We start from the raw sequence: 19,675 nt of genomic DNA on the forward strand, positions 1-19,675 counted from the left end.
AAACCCTTGAACATCTTTTTGTTTTTTGTGAACACTCTACAGCTTTCTGGAAAGAAATCTCTAGTTGGTTACATGAATGCGGTATTGAAACACTTCCTGATCTAACAGATCAAATTAATATTATGTTTGGCTTATTTGATGTCCATAATCACTTTATGCTTTTAAATCACATCATGTTTATAGTGAAGCAGACAGAAATCTATTACCCCAAGCTTTATTATCTTCCTCGCGCACCTTAAAAAAATTTTTAGAATAGAAGAATACCTAGCTAAAGAAAAGAAAAAACTAAACCTGCACTTAATGAAATGGGAAAAACTTTTGCAATCACTCAGTTGAAATATCTTTACCTTGGGTAGCCTTGTATTAATATTTTTGTTTATTTATTTACTTTTTACTGACCTTATACAATTTTATTTACTTTATACTGCTGTAATTTTTTTTTTTTTATGTAAAACGGAAAAAAAATCTTGGAAGAAGTCCTTGTCTACGCGTGTTACCTTGATTGGAAAGTTGGCAAACCAGTTAGTGAGTATTTAGCAATTCAAGAGCCAAAGTCAGGGTGTGGTTCAGATATCCTGGAGGCCATAAGCACTTGTGTATCACAAACAACAGGAATGGCAGACAGAGAATGGAAGGAAAGACTGACTGCATTTGGCAGTGATGGATGCGCTGTAATGACGGGTTCTAAAAGTGGAGTTTGAGGTCGACTTCAACAAGATCCATCAACAAACTACTTCAAGGAGTTCTGGTGTGGTGCTCACAAAGTAGAGCTTGCTGTTGTCTTATGAATTCTTTAAGCAAAAAGGACTTAACACTAATTTCCTGACTTGGACAGCCTTGAGATCTTCTATTATTAATATGAAATCAAAAAGCTCCTGCCCCATCCCCACAGCGGGTAATCTCGATCCTATGAATTTTGATTATAAGTCTAAATCTTTTAATGCATATACTGCAAAGTGTAAACAGTTTTATTCTACGATGATAACAAGTAAAGCGAGAATCCCGAATGGCTTTAAAAAGTTGACAGCGGATTTTGAGCTTTCAAATGCGCAGGAAGTTTTCTCTATTCCTTATCTTGTTGCGAGCGAAACGTATGTTTGGTCGTTTCAATACAGAGTATTGAATTTCATTTTGTTTACAAACGATAAATTGTTCAAAATAGGGTTAAGTGATTCGGACAAGTGTTCGTTTTGTGGAACCTATACGGAAGATCTGTACCACCTCTTCTTTAACTGCTCCTTTGTGCAAGCTTTTTGGAACGTATTTACAGTCTGGTGGTTTGATCTTAGTGGCGAATATTTAATTTTGTCTTTAAAAGATATTATGGTTGGCTTACTTCAGAGGAATGGTCTGTTAAATTATTTGATAATTTTAGGGAAATTGACTATTTGGGAATGTAGAAAAAATAACACCTCTCCAATATTTAGATTGTTTTTGCACAAGGTTGAAGTTAAAAAACAAGTTGAAAAAATAATTGCTATAAGAAATAGAAAGCTTCGCGATTTTCAAATTAGATGGGAATTTCTCATATAATTTTGTGTTTGCCCTTTTTTTAAGGAAAAGAATGGAAGACCAATGCATAAACTTAGATCTCATATTCTTCCTTGTTTATTAGTTTATTGTAGTTAATTTTTGTTAGAGAATTAACTGGGCGTCGCCATCGCCGGTATGTGTCACTGTGCAATGTTAAAAGAAAATAGTACTTTTTGTATGTAATGGCATAATTAGTAGATTGTGTTGTTAATAGAGCTGGATACTGTAAGTAGTGTAATTATTAGTGACTGTAAGTAGTGTAATTATTAGTGACTGTAAGTAGAGTAATGTAAATAAGCATTGTAATTAGTGTAAGCGGTGCTTCATATTGTATTGTAAGCATTGTGTTTGTAATTTAAAAATAAAAATTTAAAAAAAAAAAAAAAAAAAAAGAGCTTGCTGTTGTCAAGTCCTTGGAGCACTACGATGACTTCATAAAACTCAGAGAAACACTACAGAGCTTATACAAAGAGTATCATTACAGTGCAAAAGCTCTGAGAGAACTAAGAAATCTCGCAGAAGCCCTGAAAGAGAAAGTGTCAAGGCCACTGAACGTCTTGGGAGCTCGGTGGCTTCCGCATTTGCAAACAGCCTTGAAAATCGTCTTTGATGGCTACAAAGTGCTTGTTATGCATTCTGAAAACGCTAAGGAGGGCAGAGTCGGGTCAGCTGTGTCGGAAAAGTGACGTCAGCCGTGTAACCTCGCAACGCAAAACCAAGGGTGGTCTTTAGGATTGTGGTTTTTGTAAAAGATATAGGCTAAGATCGACGCAATACGAAACGTGTGACGACTAGAATAAAGATAGGAAAAGAAAACTACGTGAGTGACTAGTGTTGCTATACTGGGATTTCCAACACTAACTGGCACCTCCGACGGGACTGAGATCGAGACATGGAACTGGAGGCACTTCAGAAGAATTTGGACGCAAAACTCAAGCTTTTGGCGTACAAGCAAGAAAAGGGAAAGGGCATCGTGGACAAGGCAAACGCGACAACTATTGGGAGACACCGTGACGGGTTGGTGTGTTTAGCAAAAGAAGCGGACGAGATCAAATTAAAGATCGAAGAGAAGAAGATTGCAAAGGGTGAGCAAATGGACGAGGTATGTGCATGGAGCAATGAAATAGACAAAGTTATTGAGGGTGTAGACGCGGAGATCGAATACCTTGGGAAGTGTTTGGGGGAGGTGAAGAAAAAATCGCAAATGGCCGAAAAAGAAAGCGAGAAAGCGACAATCGCGAAGGAGAGAGAGGAGCAACTCGCGTTTGAAAAAGCACAATGGGAAATGAAGCTTGATTACGAAAAAAAATCAGAAGAATTAGGTAGCAAAAAAGGGAAAGGGTTATCAGGCGATTCCGGAATGCACGCAAAGTTGCCAAAGCTATCAATAACGAAGTTTGATGGGTCCTTCGAACAATGGCTCTCTTTTTGGAACAAATTTTCCGCGGAAATAGACGCGACGGATCTGTCAGCAGTGACAAAGTTCGCTTATCTAAAGGAACTCCTTGTTACAAAGGTACGAGCGGACATAGATGGACTCCCGTTCAATCTTGAGGGGTACGAAAGGGCGAAGGCCATCCTAAAATCGGAGTACGGGAAAACGTCAGAAATTGTAAATGCATATGTAAACAACATCATGGGTTTGCCTACCATCACAAGCGCCAGTCCAAAAGAAATTAATGAGTTTTACAAAAGGCTTCTGTTCAATGTACAAAGCTTAGAGACGCTCGGGAAGTTACGTGAAGTCTCCGGAAATGTGAGGGCGGTGTTAGACAAACTGAAAGGAATAAAGGGAGACTTAGTCCGGGGACACGAAGATTGGCGAGACTGGGATTTCGCTAAACTGATTCAGGCAATTAAAGGTTGGAGAGACATAAATTCAGAAGGAGAAGAAAGCGATGGTGCGAGTGTGTCCAAGAGGAAGAATGATCGCAACGACTGGAATGCCCGCGTTCCGCCGCCACGCGGAAGGTCTTATCAGGTCCAACAACAAGCAAATGGAGGACAGATGCGCAGATGCGTCTATTGCGATGACACGCACCACACATCCGCTAATTGCACCAAAGTTGTCGCGGTCGGAGACCGCAAACGAATTCTAAGCCAAAAACAGTTGTGTTTTAATTGTACAAGTGACAAACACAGAGCAGACAGCTGTAGAAGCCGCGGGTGTCATAACTGTCAACGCCGACATCACACGTCAATATGTGATCACCCACCAAGCGGTCACACAACGAGGGGAAGATTTCTGACGGCACAAAACAAAGGAACAGAGAGAGTCGTGTATCCCGTTGTTGTCGTAGAAGTAAATGGAATCAAATGCCGCACACTCCTAGACACTGGGGCAGGCAGCTCATACGCGTCGTCAGCTATCCTTGAACACCTGGGAAACAAACCGCTACGAGAAGAATTCAAGCGCATAGAGATGATGCTTGGGTCAACAAACAAGGTCATCGGAGTTCATAGCGTGACGATTGGCAGCCTTGATGGAAAATTTCGATTGGAAACGGAAGTCACCAGAGTGGACCGTAGTACATTGCTATCACTTGACAACCCAGGATATGCTGGGATACTGGAGAAATATCCCTACTTGGATGGGATATACATGGACGACAGAGACGAGAAGCCTGAGCTACCAGTCCACATTATCCTGGGTGCGAGCGAGTACGCGAAAATAAAGACAGAAACCATACCAAAGATCGGACGTCCCGGCGAACCTGTTGCAGAGCTAACAAAGTTCGGATGGACAATTATGTCACCAGGTAAAGAAGTTGACCTCTCTAATATGTTCTTGACCCAGACGACAGCGGCAGATTACGAACAACTATGCAAATTAGATGTTCTAGGATTGCGTGACACACCAGGCGGAGATCAAGCAGATGTTTATGAAGAATTCAAGGAACAATTAACACGAGGGCCAGAGGGATGGTACGAGACGGGGCTACCCTGGAGGGGAAACCACCCTCCACTGCCCAACCACAGAGCGGGAAGCTTGAAGCGATTGGAAAGTACCATTCGGAAACTGGAGAAGAACGGAATACTCCAGAAGTATGACGCCATAATTAAAGACCAGCTTAACGAAGGAATAGTGGAGCGAGTGTCAGGCCCACCAGTGGGAAAGGAGTTCTATATTCCACATAAAGCAGTGGTGAGAGAAGCTGCAGAGAGTACCAAACTTCGAATCGTGTACGACGCCTCTGCCCGAGCTTCAGACAAGGCTCCTTCTCTCAACGAGTGCCTTCACGCGGGACCTCCGTTGCAGAACAAGCTTTGGGCTGTTCTTGTCCGTGCACGTTTCCACCCAGTCGCGTTAACAGGTGATATCAAGCAAGCGTTCTTACAAGTACGAATACGGGAAGAAGACAGGGATGCCATGAGATTCCACTGGATCACGGACTTGCAATCCAGGCGAGTGGAAATACTGAGATTCACGAGAGCTCTGTTTGGTTTGGCCCCATCGCCCTTTCTTCTTGGGGGAGTTATCAAACAACACCTGGAAGCCTGTCGTACCGAGAATCCGGACCTGGTGAGGGAAATAGAGAAGAGTCTATACGTCGATGAACTTATCAGCGGGGGACCCACCGTAAAAGCTGCCCTTGAAGTCAAAGCAGGCGTTACCCATGTCTTTAACCAAGCCTCATTCAAGCTGCACAAGTGGCATTCAAATGTTCCGGCAGTGGAGTCCCCTGGTGAGTCTCTTAGCGAAGATACTACATTTGCGAAAGAACAGTTGGGTGCACCTCAAGAAGGAGGGGGATCTATTCTCGGGCTTCCATGGAACAAGCAACAAGATACCATTGAAATAAATTTCCCAACTGACCGCACCCAAGTGACAAAGAGAGGGATACTAGCGAAGATAGCAAGAGTGTATGACCCGTTAGGGCTCGCAGCGCCTATGACATTGAGTGGAAAACTACTGTACCGAGACGCATGTGATTTGAAAGTCGGATGGGATGCTCAACTTCCTGGTCAACTGGGAACCAAGTGGTCAAGATGGGAAGCACAGCTACCAGTGAGCATTTCCGTACCCAGAGCCATACCTCGACACTTTGAAGAGATCAGCAACATTGAGCTACATTGTTTCGGCAACGCAAGCGGACAAGGCGTTTCTGCGGCAGTGTACGGTGTCATATCTCAACCATCCGGTGATAGTGTTGGGCTGATAGCAGCCAAAGCTAGACTGGCGAAGCAAGGCCTCATCATCCCCCGCCTCGAGTTGGTCTCCGGTCACATGGCGACCAATCTCATTGTGAACGTTAAGGAAGCATTAGAGGGTTTCCCAGTTGGAAATATGGTTTGCTGGTTGGACAGCAGCGTTGCGTTACATTGGATCAAGGGAGCAGGGAGTTACAAGCAGTTCGTAAGCAATCGAGTGCAGAAAATCCAGCAACACCCAGAAATAAACTGGCGTCATGTGGGTACAAAGGACAACCCAGCTGACCTTGGCAGTCGGAGCGGAAGCGTGGAAAATGAAGAGCTATGGTGGAGAGGGCCTGAGTGGCTACTAGACCGAGAGCGATGGCCAGCCGATATTAAGACAACGGCCACACCAGACAGTCAGGCGGAAGCAAAAGTGATACGGGAAGTATTCGCTGTAGCACAAGCTAAGACAGACATCCTAGACGCCTTGCTGATCAAGTTCAACTTATGGAAAACCCTAAGGGTTTGTGCGTGGGTGACTCGATTCATACATAACCTACGGAGCGAAAAGACGAGAAGATCTAAGGGACCACTCACGACAGAGGAGATCGAGATGCAGCGACACCTGTGGCTAAAGCGAACACAGGTGAATTTCAAGAGAGACGAGCGGTTCGAAGATCATCGTGTTCAGCTGAACCTACAAGAAAACGCAGACGGGTTACTGGAATGCCGAGGGCGGATTCAGGGAGACTATCCCATTTACTTGCCTGAGTCTCATCCGTTCGCGGAGAAGATGGTGGCAGACGCACATATCAGGACACTCCACGGGGGAGTGAGCCTCACAATGGCAAAGATTCGTGAAAGGTACTGGGTTCCCAGGTTGCGTCGCCTTGCAAAAAGAGTCGTTAAAGCTTGTAACGGCTGCAAGCGGTTCCGCGCCACAGCGTTCGCGGTTCCACCACCAGGACAGCTACCAAGGGATCGTACCGAAGGAGAAAATGCGTTCCAAGTAGTCGGAGTGGATTTCACCGGACCACTGAAGTATAGAAAGGGGAGGAATCATGAAGGCAAAGCTTACATAACGCTTTACGCCTGTAGCCTGACCAGAGGTATTTACCTTGAGCTACTACCCAGCCTAGAAACGGGAGAATTCCTTCGATGCCTGAAACGGTTTATCGCCCGACGTGGGCGGCCAGAAAAGATTTACTCAGACAACGGGAGTACCTTCGTGGCAGCAGCTAAGTGGCTGAAACAAGTGATGACTGACGAACGCCTCAACGAATTCTTCTCCCGTCAAGAAATCAAGTGGCAATTCAACCTGAGCAGAGCACCCTGGTGGGGAGGGCAGTTCGAGAGAATGGTTGGATTGGTGAAGAGAAGTCTACAGAAGACCATTGGAAACGGGTTCCTAACGTGGACCGAGTTAGAGGAGGTTATACTAGACGTAGAGGTTGCAGTCAACAACCGACCTTTAAGTTACGTGGAGGACGATGTGCAGCTACCGATCTTGACCCCCCACTCCCTGTTGTTTGGTCAACCAAATGCACTACTCGAGTTGGAACCGCACCGCATAGAAGACTGTGAATTACGCAAGCGAGCAAAGTAACTCAGACGATGCAAGGAGGCCGTCTGGAAGCGATGGACGGGGGAGTACTTAAAGGGGCTGCGCGAACGCCATCGTCTAAAGAATCCTGGAAAGCCCGAAAATCCTATTGTGGGCGAGGTCGTGCTGATCAAGTCGGACGACAAGAATCGCGGGAAATGGAAGGTCGGGATCGTCACGGAACTAATCAAAGGGCGTGACGGTGTTGTCCGGGGAGCAAAGTTGCGCATGGGGACCTCACATCTAGAGCGAGCAGTACAGCAGCTGTATCCGTTAGAACTGTCATGTGATCGACCGGGAGACGGCGACAGACCTCCAACGACCGAGTTGCGCATTGAAGCGCCAGCGTTCAGGCCTTCCCGTGATGCAGCCGTCGCAGCAAGATTACGTATGGAGGATCTTGCTCACGATGAGGAAGGGGGTTGAACTTTGAACCAAACCGAAACAGATTGGATGACAACAGCGGATCGGATGCTTGAACATTCTATTTATGAACTGAACATCTGCCACTATGGCTACTGATTGATCAATGATTAGTGTGATTAGGAAATCGATTGAGAATTCTAGATGATAGATTCGTTCATAAAATTTAAGCGATAAGGTTCATTTCTCGACAGACATTTGCTCTCCGAGACAAATGGGGGGAGAGTGTCGGAAAAGTGACGTCAGCCGTGTAACCTCGCAACGCAAAACCAAGGGTGGTCTTTAGGATTGTGGTTTTTGTAAAAGATATAGGCTAAGATCGACGCGATACGAAGCGTGTGACGACTAGAATAAAGATAGGAAAAGAAAACTACGCGAGTGACTAGTGTTGCTACACTGGGATTTCCAACAAGCTGGAAGACTGGGCAGAGCTGCATTTTCTGCAAAGTTCTTGACATTTCTGAGGGGCCTGTTGTTTGCACACCTGACTTGGGACATCGTGGAGGAGGCAGCATACCTAAGCAAAGTGTTTCAAGCTGACTTTACCACTGTCACACGAGCAATGGCAGCAGTGAACAATTTCCGATTGAGATTAATGAAATTGAAAAAGACAAATTGCCCGAGACTTCAACTTTTCCTGCAGCAGATGGAGGGAACGAAAACCTTCAATGAGATCCCCATTGTTGCGAGTGATCATGATCTCAAAGAGTTTGACACAAAAAAGCAGAGAGTTTTGAATGATGTTCTCCAGAATGTACAGGAAAGGTTTGGCTACTTAGAGAATGACCCTGTTCTTAAAGCTGCAGCAGTACTGGATCCAGACATCTAGCCAAAAGATGAGATGGAGCTGTCCACATATGGCGAGGAAGAAGTGCAAGTGCTGGCAGATCAGTACAAAGATCATTTGTTGAGAGCTGTCTCGCAAGTCAGTGCCATAATTTCTTGTTACTCGTGGAAATTGTTCTTACCTGGCCTTTGTCAACAGCTGTAGTGGAAAGAGGTTTCAGCAGCATGAACCGGGTCAAGACGCTTTTGAGGTCAAGCATGACCCAGGAAAATTTGGATGACATCCTCAGAATCTCAATTAAGTACCATTCGATCCCAAAAGCCCAGAGGCCCCAGGAATTTGTCAACTCTGGCCTCCTTTCAAAGGCTGTTAGCAAGTTCTGCACTTCAAGCATTCGACCTTGAAGAGAACAATGGGTAGAGACCCATCCTGAGGCAAGAATTTGGGCTGGTCTTCCAAAGAAGGAAAGTTGCTGAAAACTTATAAATGTGTTTAACTTTATGAGCTATTAGGCCATTGTGTTACAGAACATTTATAAGAATTTGTATGCGTCTATATGGTTAGTTTTATCACAGAAAATGAAAACATGTATTTGTTACCACATAACTTTTTAGTAGAAACATAAACACTACTGATGAATTTCACTGGCAGTGGCCGGTAAATTTAAGAGTATTTCAGCATTTTAGATTGTAAGTGTACCAGATGAATTTCACTGGCAGTGGCCAGTAAATTTAAGAGTATTTCAGCAATTTAGATTGTAAGTGTACCAGATGAATTTCACTGGCAGTGGCCAGTAAATTTAAGAGTATTTCAGCAATTTAGATTGTACGTGTACTAGATGAATGTCACTGGCAGTGGCCAGTAGTTTTAAGAGTATTTCAGCATTTTAGATTGTAAGTGTACTAGATGAATTTAACTGGCAGTGGCCAGTAAATTTAAGAGTATTTCAACATTTAAGATTGTAAGTGTACTAGACGAATTTCACCGGCAGTGTCCAGTAAATTTAAGAGTATTTCAGCATTTTAGATTGAAAGTGTACTAGATGAATTTCACTGGCAGTGGCCAGTAAATTTAAGAGTACTTCAGCATTTCAGATTGTAAGTGGAATAGATTAATTTCACTGGCAGTGTCCAGTAGATTTAAGAGGTTTGACTGTTTCGGCATTATAGATTGTAAGTGTACTGGATTAATATTCTAAAAAACCAGAATACTCTATAATAGAATAGTATTCACTATGAACTGTAGTTTTATGAAAATTCCATGAATTTCACTTGAAAAACCCATGAAGATCATTTCATGGCCCATGACTATGAAATGTTACCTTCATGTATTCATTGACATCGCCTTCTACAACATCTTTGTTGATTTCGTGATCGCTTTCACAGGAATCACTGTCGATGTCAGCTCTGCCTTTCTTGGACTCTGAGATCCTGTCGATTGCTACTTGCTTCAAATTCCAAACACCGAACAGCTTTTTGTGCTGCTTTATTTTGTAAGATTACAGACGCAGTGACGAGACCTCTTCGGAGTCATTTCGTAATGTTGAACACGACAACCTGTGAGGTCACCATGTGACCGCTGACCTATTATGGCTGTGATGACCTAAGGTCACCACGTGAAAGTACACGTGATTTACGAAGAAATGGCGGTTTTTTTTCGTACCTTGAACGAATTGGTTCCATTCCAATATTGTATTTCTTGTAGTGTTTGTGTAGCAGTCTCTTTTTTCCAGATCAACGCAATGGACCATCTGAAAAGTTTTTACAAAGAAGTTTCCTCACGATGAAGTTATCGATATGCATTACAACGTGAAGGGGTAAGTTTAAGCTTTGCCATCTTATTACGCGTAAACATCGGAGTGCGCGCGCTAACTATTGTTTTAACTTGAAAATTTTTATTCTGTGATCATCTGGCGAAATATTACAAGAGTTTGTATGGAAATACTTACGATCGACCGTTCTTAGGAACAAAAAACACAGTCAAATTCTGAATACGAAATACCTCGCCTCACTTCCACAGTGCGTCGCTTAGTATCTGACCGCTTCATGTTGAAAAGAACCTGTTTTGGAGAGTTATCCCTTTATTTTGCAAACAGTGAAGAGTGTTGGTCTACAAAACTGATGAAAGGAAATGCAAACTTGCTAAAGCAGTCTATCTTGGTCCAAATGATGATGATGCAAATAGTAATGATAACCAAAAGAAGGATGGCACATTCAGGTGGCCAAAACAGAGAGACACTGACATAGTCAGCCATAGATATATCTTCACACATGCAAGAGTGCAAAAAGTTGGTAATTGTTTTGTTGTTAGTTACCTTGAGAGTATTGATCACAAGTGTAAAACATATCAAGAAATTTACATCAATGCTGTTACATAAATAAACATTATTATCAATATACGCGGCCAAATAGAAAATCGGCCTCTTCAAAACACACGCTCAGCGGGCCGCTAATGCATTATCAGCCCTACAGCTGATTGGTTCTTGCTTCATCATACGATGGATTTTAACCAATTAGAGTAAGCCTAGTGTTGACGCGGGAAAACCATTCATTTGCGAAACTCCGGTTTTGAACTGCAGTTTTTACAGTCGTCGAATTGTCTTCGAGCGAAAACTGAAGTAATGGAAAAAATTAGCAGTCAAAACTCAGATTTGGGGTTAGAAGATTTGGACAAATTAGAAGCAAAAGGTCAGGCGGAAAATACAAAGAGAGCCACTTCGTGGGGGATCAAAAAATTCGAGAAATGGTGCGACAAACAAAAGCTGAAAGTTGACTTCAATTAGTTCATAAATAAGGTCACTGGACTGGGTTGATTCTTTAATAGCTTGTTCAATCAACACTTAGATGATGATTTGAAGTGACTTTGAATTCGTCATTTACTTAGCTTGTATTATTAAAACTCGCATTCTTTATGTCATTTGGCCTTGTTTATTGATAATAATGATAATGAAATGACTTTTTGAGGGAATATTGTTTATTTGCGCCCGCGTAGTGTCATTTGCGGCCCTCGTGCTCGGGCCGCAAATGACACTACGCAGGCGCAAATAAACAATATTCCCTCAAAAAGTCATGTTATTCCCTTATTGTAATAACTGTCCATAACAATTTACACATGATATCAGACGAAGGAAATGATAATTAAAGTTTAGACAAAAATACATTAAACCAGTGAGTATATTTTCAATAATTTCGTCCAAATATTTTTCACATCAAATTTATTTATATGCCTTCAAAATAGTTTAAATATACAGAAATATTTTTAATGTACAGCCACAATTATTTAAATCAGAGTAAACAGATATGAAGAAATATAGGAGCAAAATCTGTCTCCACAAGGAAAATCAGTGATATCAAAATAGAGCTAAAAATCATAAACATCTTAATTTTATTGCAGAAAATTTCATACCAACTTTTTTGATTTAAGAAAGTGTAAACTGAATTATCACAATTTTGGAATTCTAAAGTAATATTTATGTACAGCTGGTGAAACAAAATAAATTATCAGAGAATCCAGACTTCTGGTCATGTCTTTCATGTGTGTGTGCTTGTACAACAGGACCAAGAAGTTTCACCGAGAGGTTAGTTCTTCAGTGTATAATTTAAGTGATAGAGTATGTATTACAGTTATGGTATACCGCAAGCTATACACTGTAGTACAGTCTTTGGAACAAGAAAAGTGAAGACTTTAATTCCAAATTCATAGGGTTTCCAAAGAATTTTCATGGTGCTTGCATATTCCTAACAACCCCATGAAAACTAACTGGCAATTAATTTTCATGTGCCATGAAAAAACCATGGAGAGGCCATGAAAATTCAAGGCAAATTTTCATGGTCAATGAATTTTTTACATATTCACAGGATATTCATGGGTCATGATTTGCTGCAACCCATTAAAAACTAATGAACTTTGACACCATGAAATTTTTGGGCATGAAATTCATGGGTTTCTCAGTACCTTTGAAAAGACCATGAAATGCCATTTTCTTGGGTATTTCATGGCTTCTAAGTCATTTTACTCAATATTTCACGGGTCATGAATATGAAAATTTTCACAGGTTTTTCATGGGATTTTTCAGGTCTTTTTCATGGCACTCAGACCATGAAAATGTCATTGAGTTAACCATGAAAATCCTGTAAAAAATCTGTGAATTTACAATCAATTATTTCACAAGATTTTCATGGGTTTTGATTTCATAGTGATTGCAATATCGCACAGTTTCTGTAAATTGTCAAATTCCTCATTTTCACTAAATTAGAAACGGGATCCATGGAAATATTTTTTTGAAGCATATATATTAATGACTGGTATTAGACCAGCTTGAGACAGAGACTGATTAATGTAAATGCATCAATCTACTCTTTGAATACAAAAGAAGATTGAATTTAACATCCATGTAAGTCATTTAAACAACACTTTCTTTAAATGTTAATATAACAGGTTTTGTTCCGTATATTTTGTGCCGTTCAGTTATTTGTAAGAGAGACTACATTAAGACTGAGTAGAAGACAACTAAAGCTGTTATTAACTTTTCTAGAGAAATATGTTGTAATCATTGGTGAAAAAAAAATCAAGGCCTGATCAAACTTCCTTGACAAATTTTCCTTGATAATTTGTAACAGTGATAAATTTACTGTGAAGTCAAACTTGTCTATTGTCAGTAAATACGTAAGCAGGCAAGAATAATCATCACTGAGATACTGCCTATGCTATAAAACAACTGTAAAATGCTAAATTCTATGATTATTATTTTCATGGTTAATTATTAACTGATTCAACTATAAAATGGACTATTAATTAATTAATCTATTAATTAAATAATTAATCAATTCGGGCGACCAACCTGGAAGGCTGGGCAACCTACTTAACATGGTTAGGCACCCAAAGGGCACACTGAAAATTTTCCTAGAGCACAGCCTTGAAATGTATTGTCAGAAACACCGTTATGTTAGTTAGACAGTGATACTGACTACAACATCACTAGGTATACCCTATTTAGAAATGACAGTCATTTTGACGTTTTCGTTACAAGACCTTATGGTGGAACCGCAGTGTACAGTAAAATTCCTTTTCTACCTGGATATCCAGTTTGCAACAACACTGGTGGTGTTGAAATAACTATCATCAAGGTTACAACAGTTCCACATATTACCATAATAGGAATATATTGGTCACCAAGAGTGCCAATTAGACAAATGTGTGTAGCATTGATTGGACTTCTTACCCTTGATACTTCAGGTTTTGAAGTTTTCATTGGCGATTTCAATATCAATTGGTTAAATGAAAAAGACAAGATTCCTCTTTATAATCTATTTATAAGAGATCACAGTTACAGACAACTGGTATCATGTTCTACTACTGATAACAGAACCACTATAGACGATGTCTACACTAATTTACCTGAATCACAAATCCATGTACACATTTTAGAAACTAATTTTTCTGATCACAAAGCAATCTGTGCATTGATTCAAAAATAGACCTTCATGGTTTTCTTGTCACCTTCACTGTAACTTTCATGTGCTTTTCTTATTGTCTTAAAGAGAATATTCATAGTCAATGAGTACAAAAAAATGAAATTAACTCAAATGTACACCTTAGATACCAATCATGCACTGTGATTGACATCTAAGGCAGTGTTCACACTTGGTGCCTGGGCACCGTGCCCGGGTTCTATTCTACGCCGGGCACCAATATGAACACACCTTTTTTCCTTGTACCCACGCCAGAATTCGGGCACGGTGCCGGGGCAATAAACTGGGCACTGAGTCCTTATGTGAACACATTTTTCGTTGGTGCTCTGGCACTTTACCCACAAACCACTTGTTTTCGTACCCACAATTCCTTGTCCCACTCGAGATTTCAAAATGGCGTCCGACGGTGCAAAGTGGAGTCGGGATGAAACTAGTGCACTTACAGATGCTTTCAGTGATGCAAAAACGTCAGCAGAGCCCATGACAACAAACAAAGATTTATATTCCTCAATCAAAGGCCTCCTTGAGCGAAACAATGACATCCAAAGGACAGCGAAGTAGATAGAGACAAAGTTAAAGAAACTCAAATCCGGGTACAGCAAATTGAAAGATAGGATGAAAATATCAGGAGCAGAGCGACCGTATGATTCAAAAGCTCTTTCAAGCCAGGAGAAGGCAGCATTTCAGCACTGGGATAAGCTTCACCGTATTTTGGGTAGGTTGAGTTATGTTTGTGTAACAAATAGAAAGTTATGCACTTGTGATTGTCAAGTTCAAGTGAAGCATTTGTGAACTTTGACCGCAACCTTTACATGTCATAACTTTGAAAATGCAAATATTTATATGGAGGGAAGTACCTGTTTATATATAGCACATGTGAAGATTTTAATATACAAAATTTCAATGGACTATTAAAATGTTAACAAATTTGAAGAGGAAAGAATTACTGTCATTACCTTCTTCATGGTGATAATCCTGAAAAACCACTTCATTGGATAAAACACAAAAATAGCTCTTAGCCCTACTTTGGGAATTTTTCTGCCCCAAGTAAAACTTAAACTTTCTTATTTCCTTATTTTCATACACAAGGTAAACCAAAACTACTCTGTTATGTTTAGGTGGGATATCAAAACAGATCCTCTTTGACTTTTGTTATCAATAAAATGGTATGCTTGTCATCCAGGAACACACCCTGTTGAAGACCCTCCCAAGGAACATTTGCTCGAAAGCTCAGCTACAGGAGAATGTGTGGATGCACAATCAAATGCTGAAGAGTAGCAGAATCAGGTACAGAAGAACCAACTGCCGTTATTGCAGCATCAGAACCAAATACAAGAACAAGTACAGCAGAAGCAAATTCTCAGGCTACTCATCCATCAAAAACACCAAAGAGAAAGAGTGGCAGGGCATGTAAACCTAAGAAAAAACCTCGCCTGTGCGATGTAGTGGAACAATCCAATGAGCAAATGAGACAGATGCAGGATTACATGCAGAATAATTCAACTACACCCGAGGCACGATCTAAAGAAAGAGAAGAAGACCGAGAATTTTTTCGCCACATGTTTGGTATGATGTCGCAAACTATGATGGGCATGACCCAAATGCTACTTCAAGGAGCTGGTCCAGGATATCATCCACCAAACCAGGTATATGCTCCTCAAAGTGTCCAGCCAAACTGCAGTTTTCTACCCAGTGGCATGGGTTTTGGTTTTGACACTCCATCAGCAAGACCATCATCATCATCAAGCTCAGTTACAAGTGATCCATCATCAGTTGAAGAAAACGACTATTTTACCTTATAGAAACTATCAAAGAAGGTGCATGTTTCATGACACTAATGGTGACTTTGTTGTTATGTTGAGTTGAAACGGTAATAATTCATTTTGAAGCAAAAACACACTTTTTGTCACGATGCATTTTACACCTTAAGTTTGTTTTGTTTTGGATTTACTAAGGCAGAAACTATAAGCGATTGTTCGACCTTGGTCTCTATTGTTAGTTTGTTTGGGAAATGTACACAATTGTCTTTCCAGAAACAGAGCAATCAGTAATTTCTGGTTAGGCTGGTCACTTCAATTTTGTTTTATTTATTGAAACTCTGTCTATAATAAGTTGTTGAAAAAATACAATAACACTTTAATGGCAGGAATTCAACTGACAAAGGAGTGTGTTAATTTTCTGGGGATAAAATGTTAACTGTATAGTAAAAAGCAACTGCATAGCAAAAACAACTGTATAGTTAAAACACAACTCTATTTTCCATCAAAATAAAACACATTACGAATTTAACTATAGCATCTCAAAAAGTTGATGCGTGGAACTGTTTTCAAATGCTCATAAGTCAATATTGAAATACAGCTGAACTGTTAAATGGTCCTGGCTCGTCGTTAATTCCTTTTATTGTAATCCGAAAGTTAAACAAATATGAAACCATGCAGTTCACATAACATGACTTTGAACAAAAAATGAGCCAAGATATTCCTAATAATATTAGAATTGCTATCTGCGTCATCATCGTTCAGCGGATCGGGTCGAGGTACGTCACCAATTTCATCTTCACCCAACCTGTTCCACTCTTCGAGGTAGCACTCTTTTCGCTCTTCACACATGTTGTGCAGGATACGGGCTGTTGTGGCATGAAGTACAACTTTATCGAGTTCGCATTCCAACGCCTTAAGCAGACATCTCCATCTCCCTTTAAGCTGTCCAAATGCCCTCTCGATCTGTATGCGGGCGCGACTGAGTCTATAGTTAAAATGCTCTTTCTCAGGTGTGAGATTGCTGCCTGGGTAGTTTTTCATTAGATGCTTGGAAATGGGGTAAGCTGGATCCCCAATAAGAAATGGCTCAGTGACGTGGTTATCAATAACCCGTCGCAAATTTGAATCATCAGGAATCAGTCTTCCCTCTGTTATCAAATTTCCTATCTGAGAACGCCCAAACACCCTAAGATCGTGTGCTTGACCAGGCCAGCCAGCAAAGACATCAGTGAAGCAGCACTGGCTGTCACAAACACCCTGCAAAATAACTGAATGGAAACATTTCCTGTTATAATAGTTCGCATGGTGGACGAGTGGGGCTTTTATGGGTATATGGGTACCGTCAATGGCACTCAAACATTGGAGAAAATTCCACTTTCTCTGGAAACCATTTATGATTCTTTTAAAATCTATTCCTCTTTGTATTTTGCTTATGATGTGCATCTTGGAACTAACCAGGAGTTTCATAGCTTCGTTAACTTTAATGCATGCAGTAGAAGCAGCGACTCCAAATTTGTCTCCGATCTCTCTGTAGTCCAGTCCTTTTCCCAGACGTTTCAGTAGCATCACTACAACTGTTCGTACAGGTACAGGACTACGCAGTCTCGTTACCTGTCCCTGAAGGCTCCGCAAATCATGCGTCAACTGTTCAAACATATCTTTGGAGATACGATAACTTTCCAGCCATTTTCTGTCGGGAAAATGAAGGAATTCGTCTTCTAGAACATTCTGAATTCATGGGATTTTCCAAGCTGCTCTCCCTCCACTATCACTCGTTTCTGCAAGGAATACATTCAACCTACTTGTAATGTTAGCGCAGGCTTCCGTGACGATCCGAGATAATGTGCGCTTATCGTCGTCATCTGCGGTGTCTCTTAAATGTTTCATGTAGAAACACAGCATTACAAAATTAAAAAAGCCATAAAAACCAGTAAGCAAGCAGATATACTGAACACGGAACAAACGCATGTTGCGACTCGAACAATTTCTCAATAGTGAGCATGTGCTCTGTTTATTGAATGTGAACATATCTTCAGACTGAGTACTGTGTGTCTGAACACAGCACCATTTTGTGCCAGTGCCCGGGTACTAGTGCCCGGGCACCAAGTGTGAACACTGTCTTTTAAGGGGTAATCTGTAGATATGTGATATGCAACACATATCCAGGTATGTTTATTTTACGATTACTGCTTTTGTGCCCTGTAGTACATACAGATTGCAGTTTTCTTTGATACCTGTTCTACAACCCACAGTTACTGATACCATTTATTTCTCTTCGCTCTCCAGGTAGACACACTTCAGTTGTAATAGGACTTGAACGACAAAGGCCAACCTAACAGGATACATTCATAACGTATCCCCTGTTAAGCACTCGAACAAGACTTGCTATTTTGACATGCTTATTCAAACAGAAGCAACTAAAGTACATGGAGTCTGTTTCTCTTCAAGCAAGCATCTCAACTTTGAAAGATGCAGCAAACAAAAGTCCTCAGTAAAGATTAGCAACTTCACTATTAAAAATGACAGTGTTCTCATGAATGCAAGAGTCCAATAGAGGAACTGAAGGAGGTCACTTTCTATAAAAAGAGATTCCCTCGACTCTAAACATCTTGATGATTATGTCACCAATAACCAACTTATTAATCTCAAAGCCAAAGTGGTCCACTTATCTGGAGTGAAGAAAATAATCACAAGAGATGGCACGAAGTCGAAAGCTGCTTGTTGCCTCCTAGATCCATCTGGATCAATCAAACTAACCCTGTGGGAGGACCTGATTACAAAAGTTGCAGACGACAACACATATAACTTCTGTAACCTTAAAGTGAGGAAGGATAATAACAACTACTCCATTTACCTTACTACACCAAAGCATGACTGTTCCATTACACCAGCTGATCCCTTCCAAGAGGAAGTAGCTTCACCAGGTGATTTGCCAGACTACTTCACCCAAACATCACCAAATGCTGAAGTCCTTGGCGTTCAAAATTTCATGTGCTATTGCCAATGTTGCAAATGTAGCAAAAAGCTTCCAGCAACACCAGGGAATGTAGTAAAGTGTGAAACATGTGGCCTCAGGCAGAAAGTGTCTGCTTGCAGCAGTCAGTACCACTTGCAAGCATTGCTGAGACATGATGACATTAATACCACTGTAACATTTTTTTAATGATACTTAGCTCAGTGCCTTACAGTTGTTTAAAGTTGACACTGAGCAGTCATTAAGTGAAGATATTGCTGTTGAAGCATTCCTAAATACATCAATGCTCTTTGTTACCTTTGATAAGAAAACTAAAGTTGTGGCTGCAGTCAGTGTTGCAGAGAACTAAACTGCAGCAAGAACCAAAATAATGGTAAAGATCAGAATGCATCCACTCTATATAACCATTTAACAGGATACCAAAGCCATTGTTGTATCTTTCACTAAAGACAAAAATGTTCATGTTATTATCACTGGGACAATGTTCTGTTATAGCATTCCCCTTCTCCCAAGGGACTTTTTGTATTTAAAAGTATTTAGATATTATATATTTTATTGAGTTTGTACATCCAATTGAAAACTGCAACTGAAATACATTTATGAACAGTCTTTTTAATGCTTATACATTGAGAAGAGAAAGTTTCATAAGGAACTTAAGGCTTTTAATGCAGATTACTGATGTTGCCACTTATAATTTTCAATTACAACAGTAACCCGTCTCAGTTGAAACCTTCTGTAATTATCAAGTAGTAGAGCTGTTCGCATTTCTTCATACTCTCTTGCTGTTAAACTTTCTATTTCTTTTTTATATTAGTTATATGTTCATTAAATTTTCTGATGTAAAAGAAAAAAATCACAATTCCTAACTTGAATCATGTTTTGTTCTTACTTATTGTATTAAATACATACAGTTACGATTCCTTTTGTAATGCAGGCTGTTTTTTACATTAAACTTGTCCATCCCTAATGTCTATGTTCCAGTCTCTG

At 40.6% G+C, this 19,675-nt stretch overlaps 2 protein-coding genes and 3 pseudogenes across 2 annotated transcripts; all 5 read left to right on the forward strand.

Moving 5' to 3' along the window:
• LOC149045089 (E3 SUMO-protein ligase KIAA1586-like) overlaps positions 1-8,887 on the forward strand; it is an 11,734-nt pseudogene extending 2,847 nt beyond the window's left edge.
• LOC149045090 (uncharacterized) lies at positions 2,385-5,332 on the forward strand (the record flags this gene model as incomplete). The annotated part of the gene is made up of 1 exon (XM_089207717.1): positions 2,385-5,332. A coding segment is annotated over exon 1 (2,907 nt), but the record flags the coding sequence as incomplete, so codon positions are not given.
• Positions 5,323-8,103, forward strand: LOC149045091 (uncharacterized). The gene has a single exon (XM_089206316.1). It carries the CDS (start codon positions 5,426-5,428, stop codon positions 7,274-7,276), a length of 1,851 nt encoding a protein of 616 aa, XP_089062442.1. The 5' UTR covers positions 5,323-5,425; the 3' UTR covers positions 7,277-8,103.
• A 5,400-nt stretch (positions 8,888-14,287) lies between the features above and the next one.
• Positions 14,288-16,015, forward strand: LOC149045092 (uncharacterized; annotated as a pseudogene).
• Positions 16,016-17,521: 1,506 nt separating this feature from the next.
• Positions 17,522-19,380, forward strand: LOC149045093 (uncharacterized; annotated as a pseudogene).
• The last annotated feature ends 295 nt before the right edge of the window (positions 19,381-19,675 follow it).

This window comes from Pocillopora damicornis, chromosome 5 (assembly GCF_964200805.1).
Source record: "Pocillopora damicornis chromosome 5, jaPocDami1.2, whole genome shotgun sequence".
Classification (NCBI taxonomy): Eukaryota; Metazoa; Cnidaria; class Anthozoa; order Scleractinia; family Pocilloporidae; genus Pocillopora; species Pocillopora damicornis.

Excerpts from the sequence above, each read along its gene's own strand:
- LOC149045091 (XM_089206316.1), top strand. The coding sequence starts at position 5,426 with ATGACATTGAGTGGAAAACTACTGTACCGAGACGCATGTGATTTGAAA.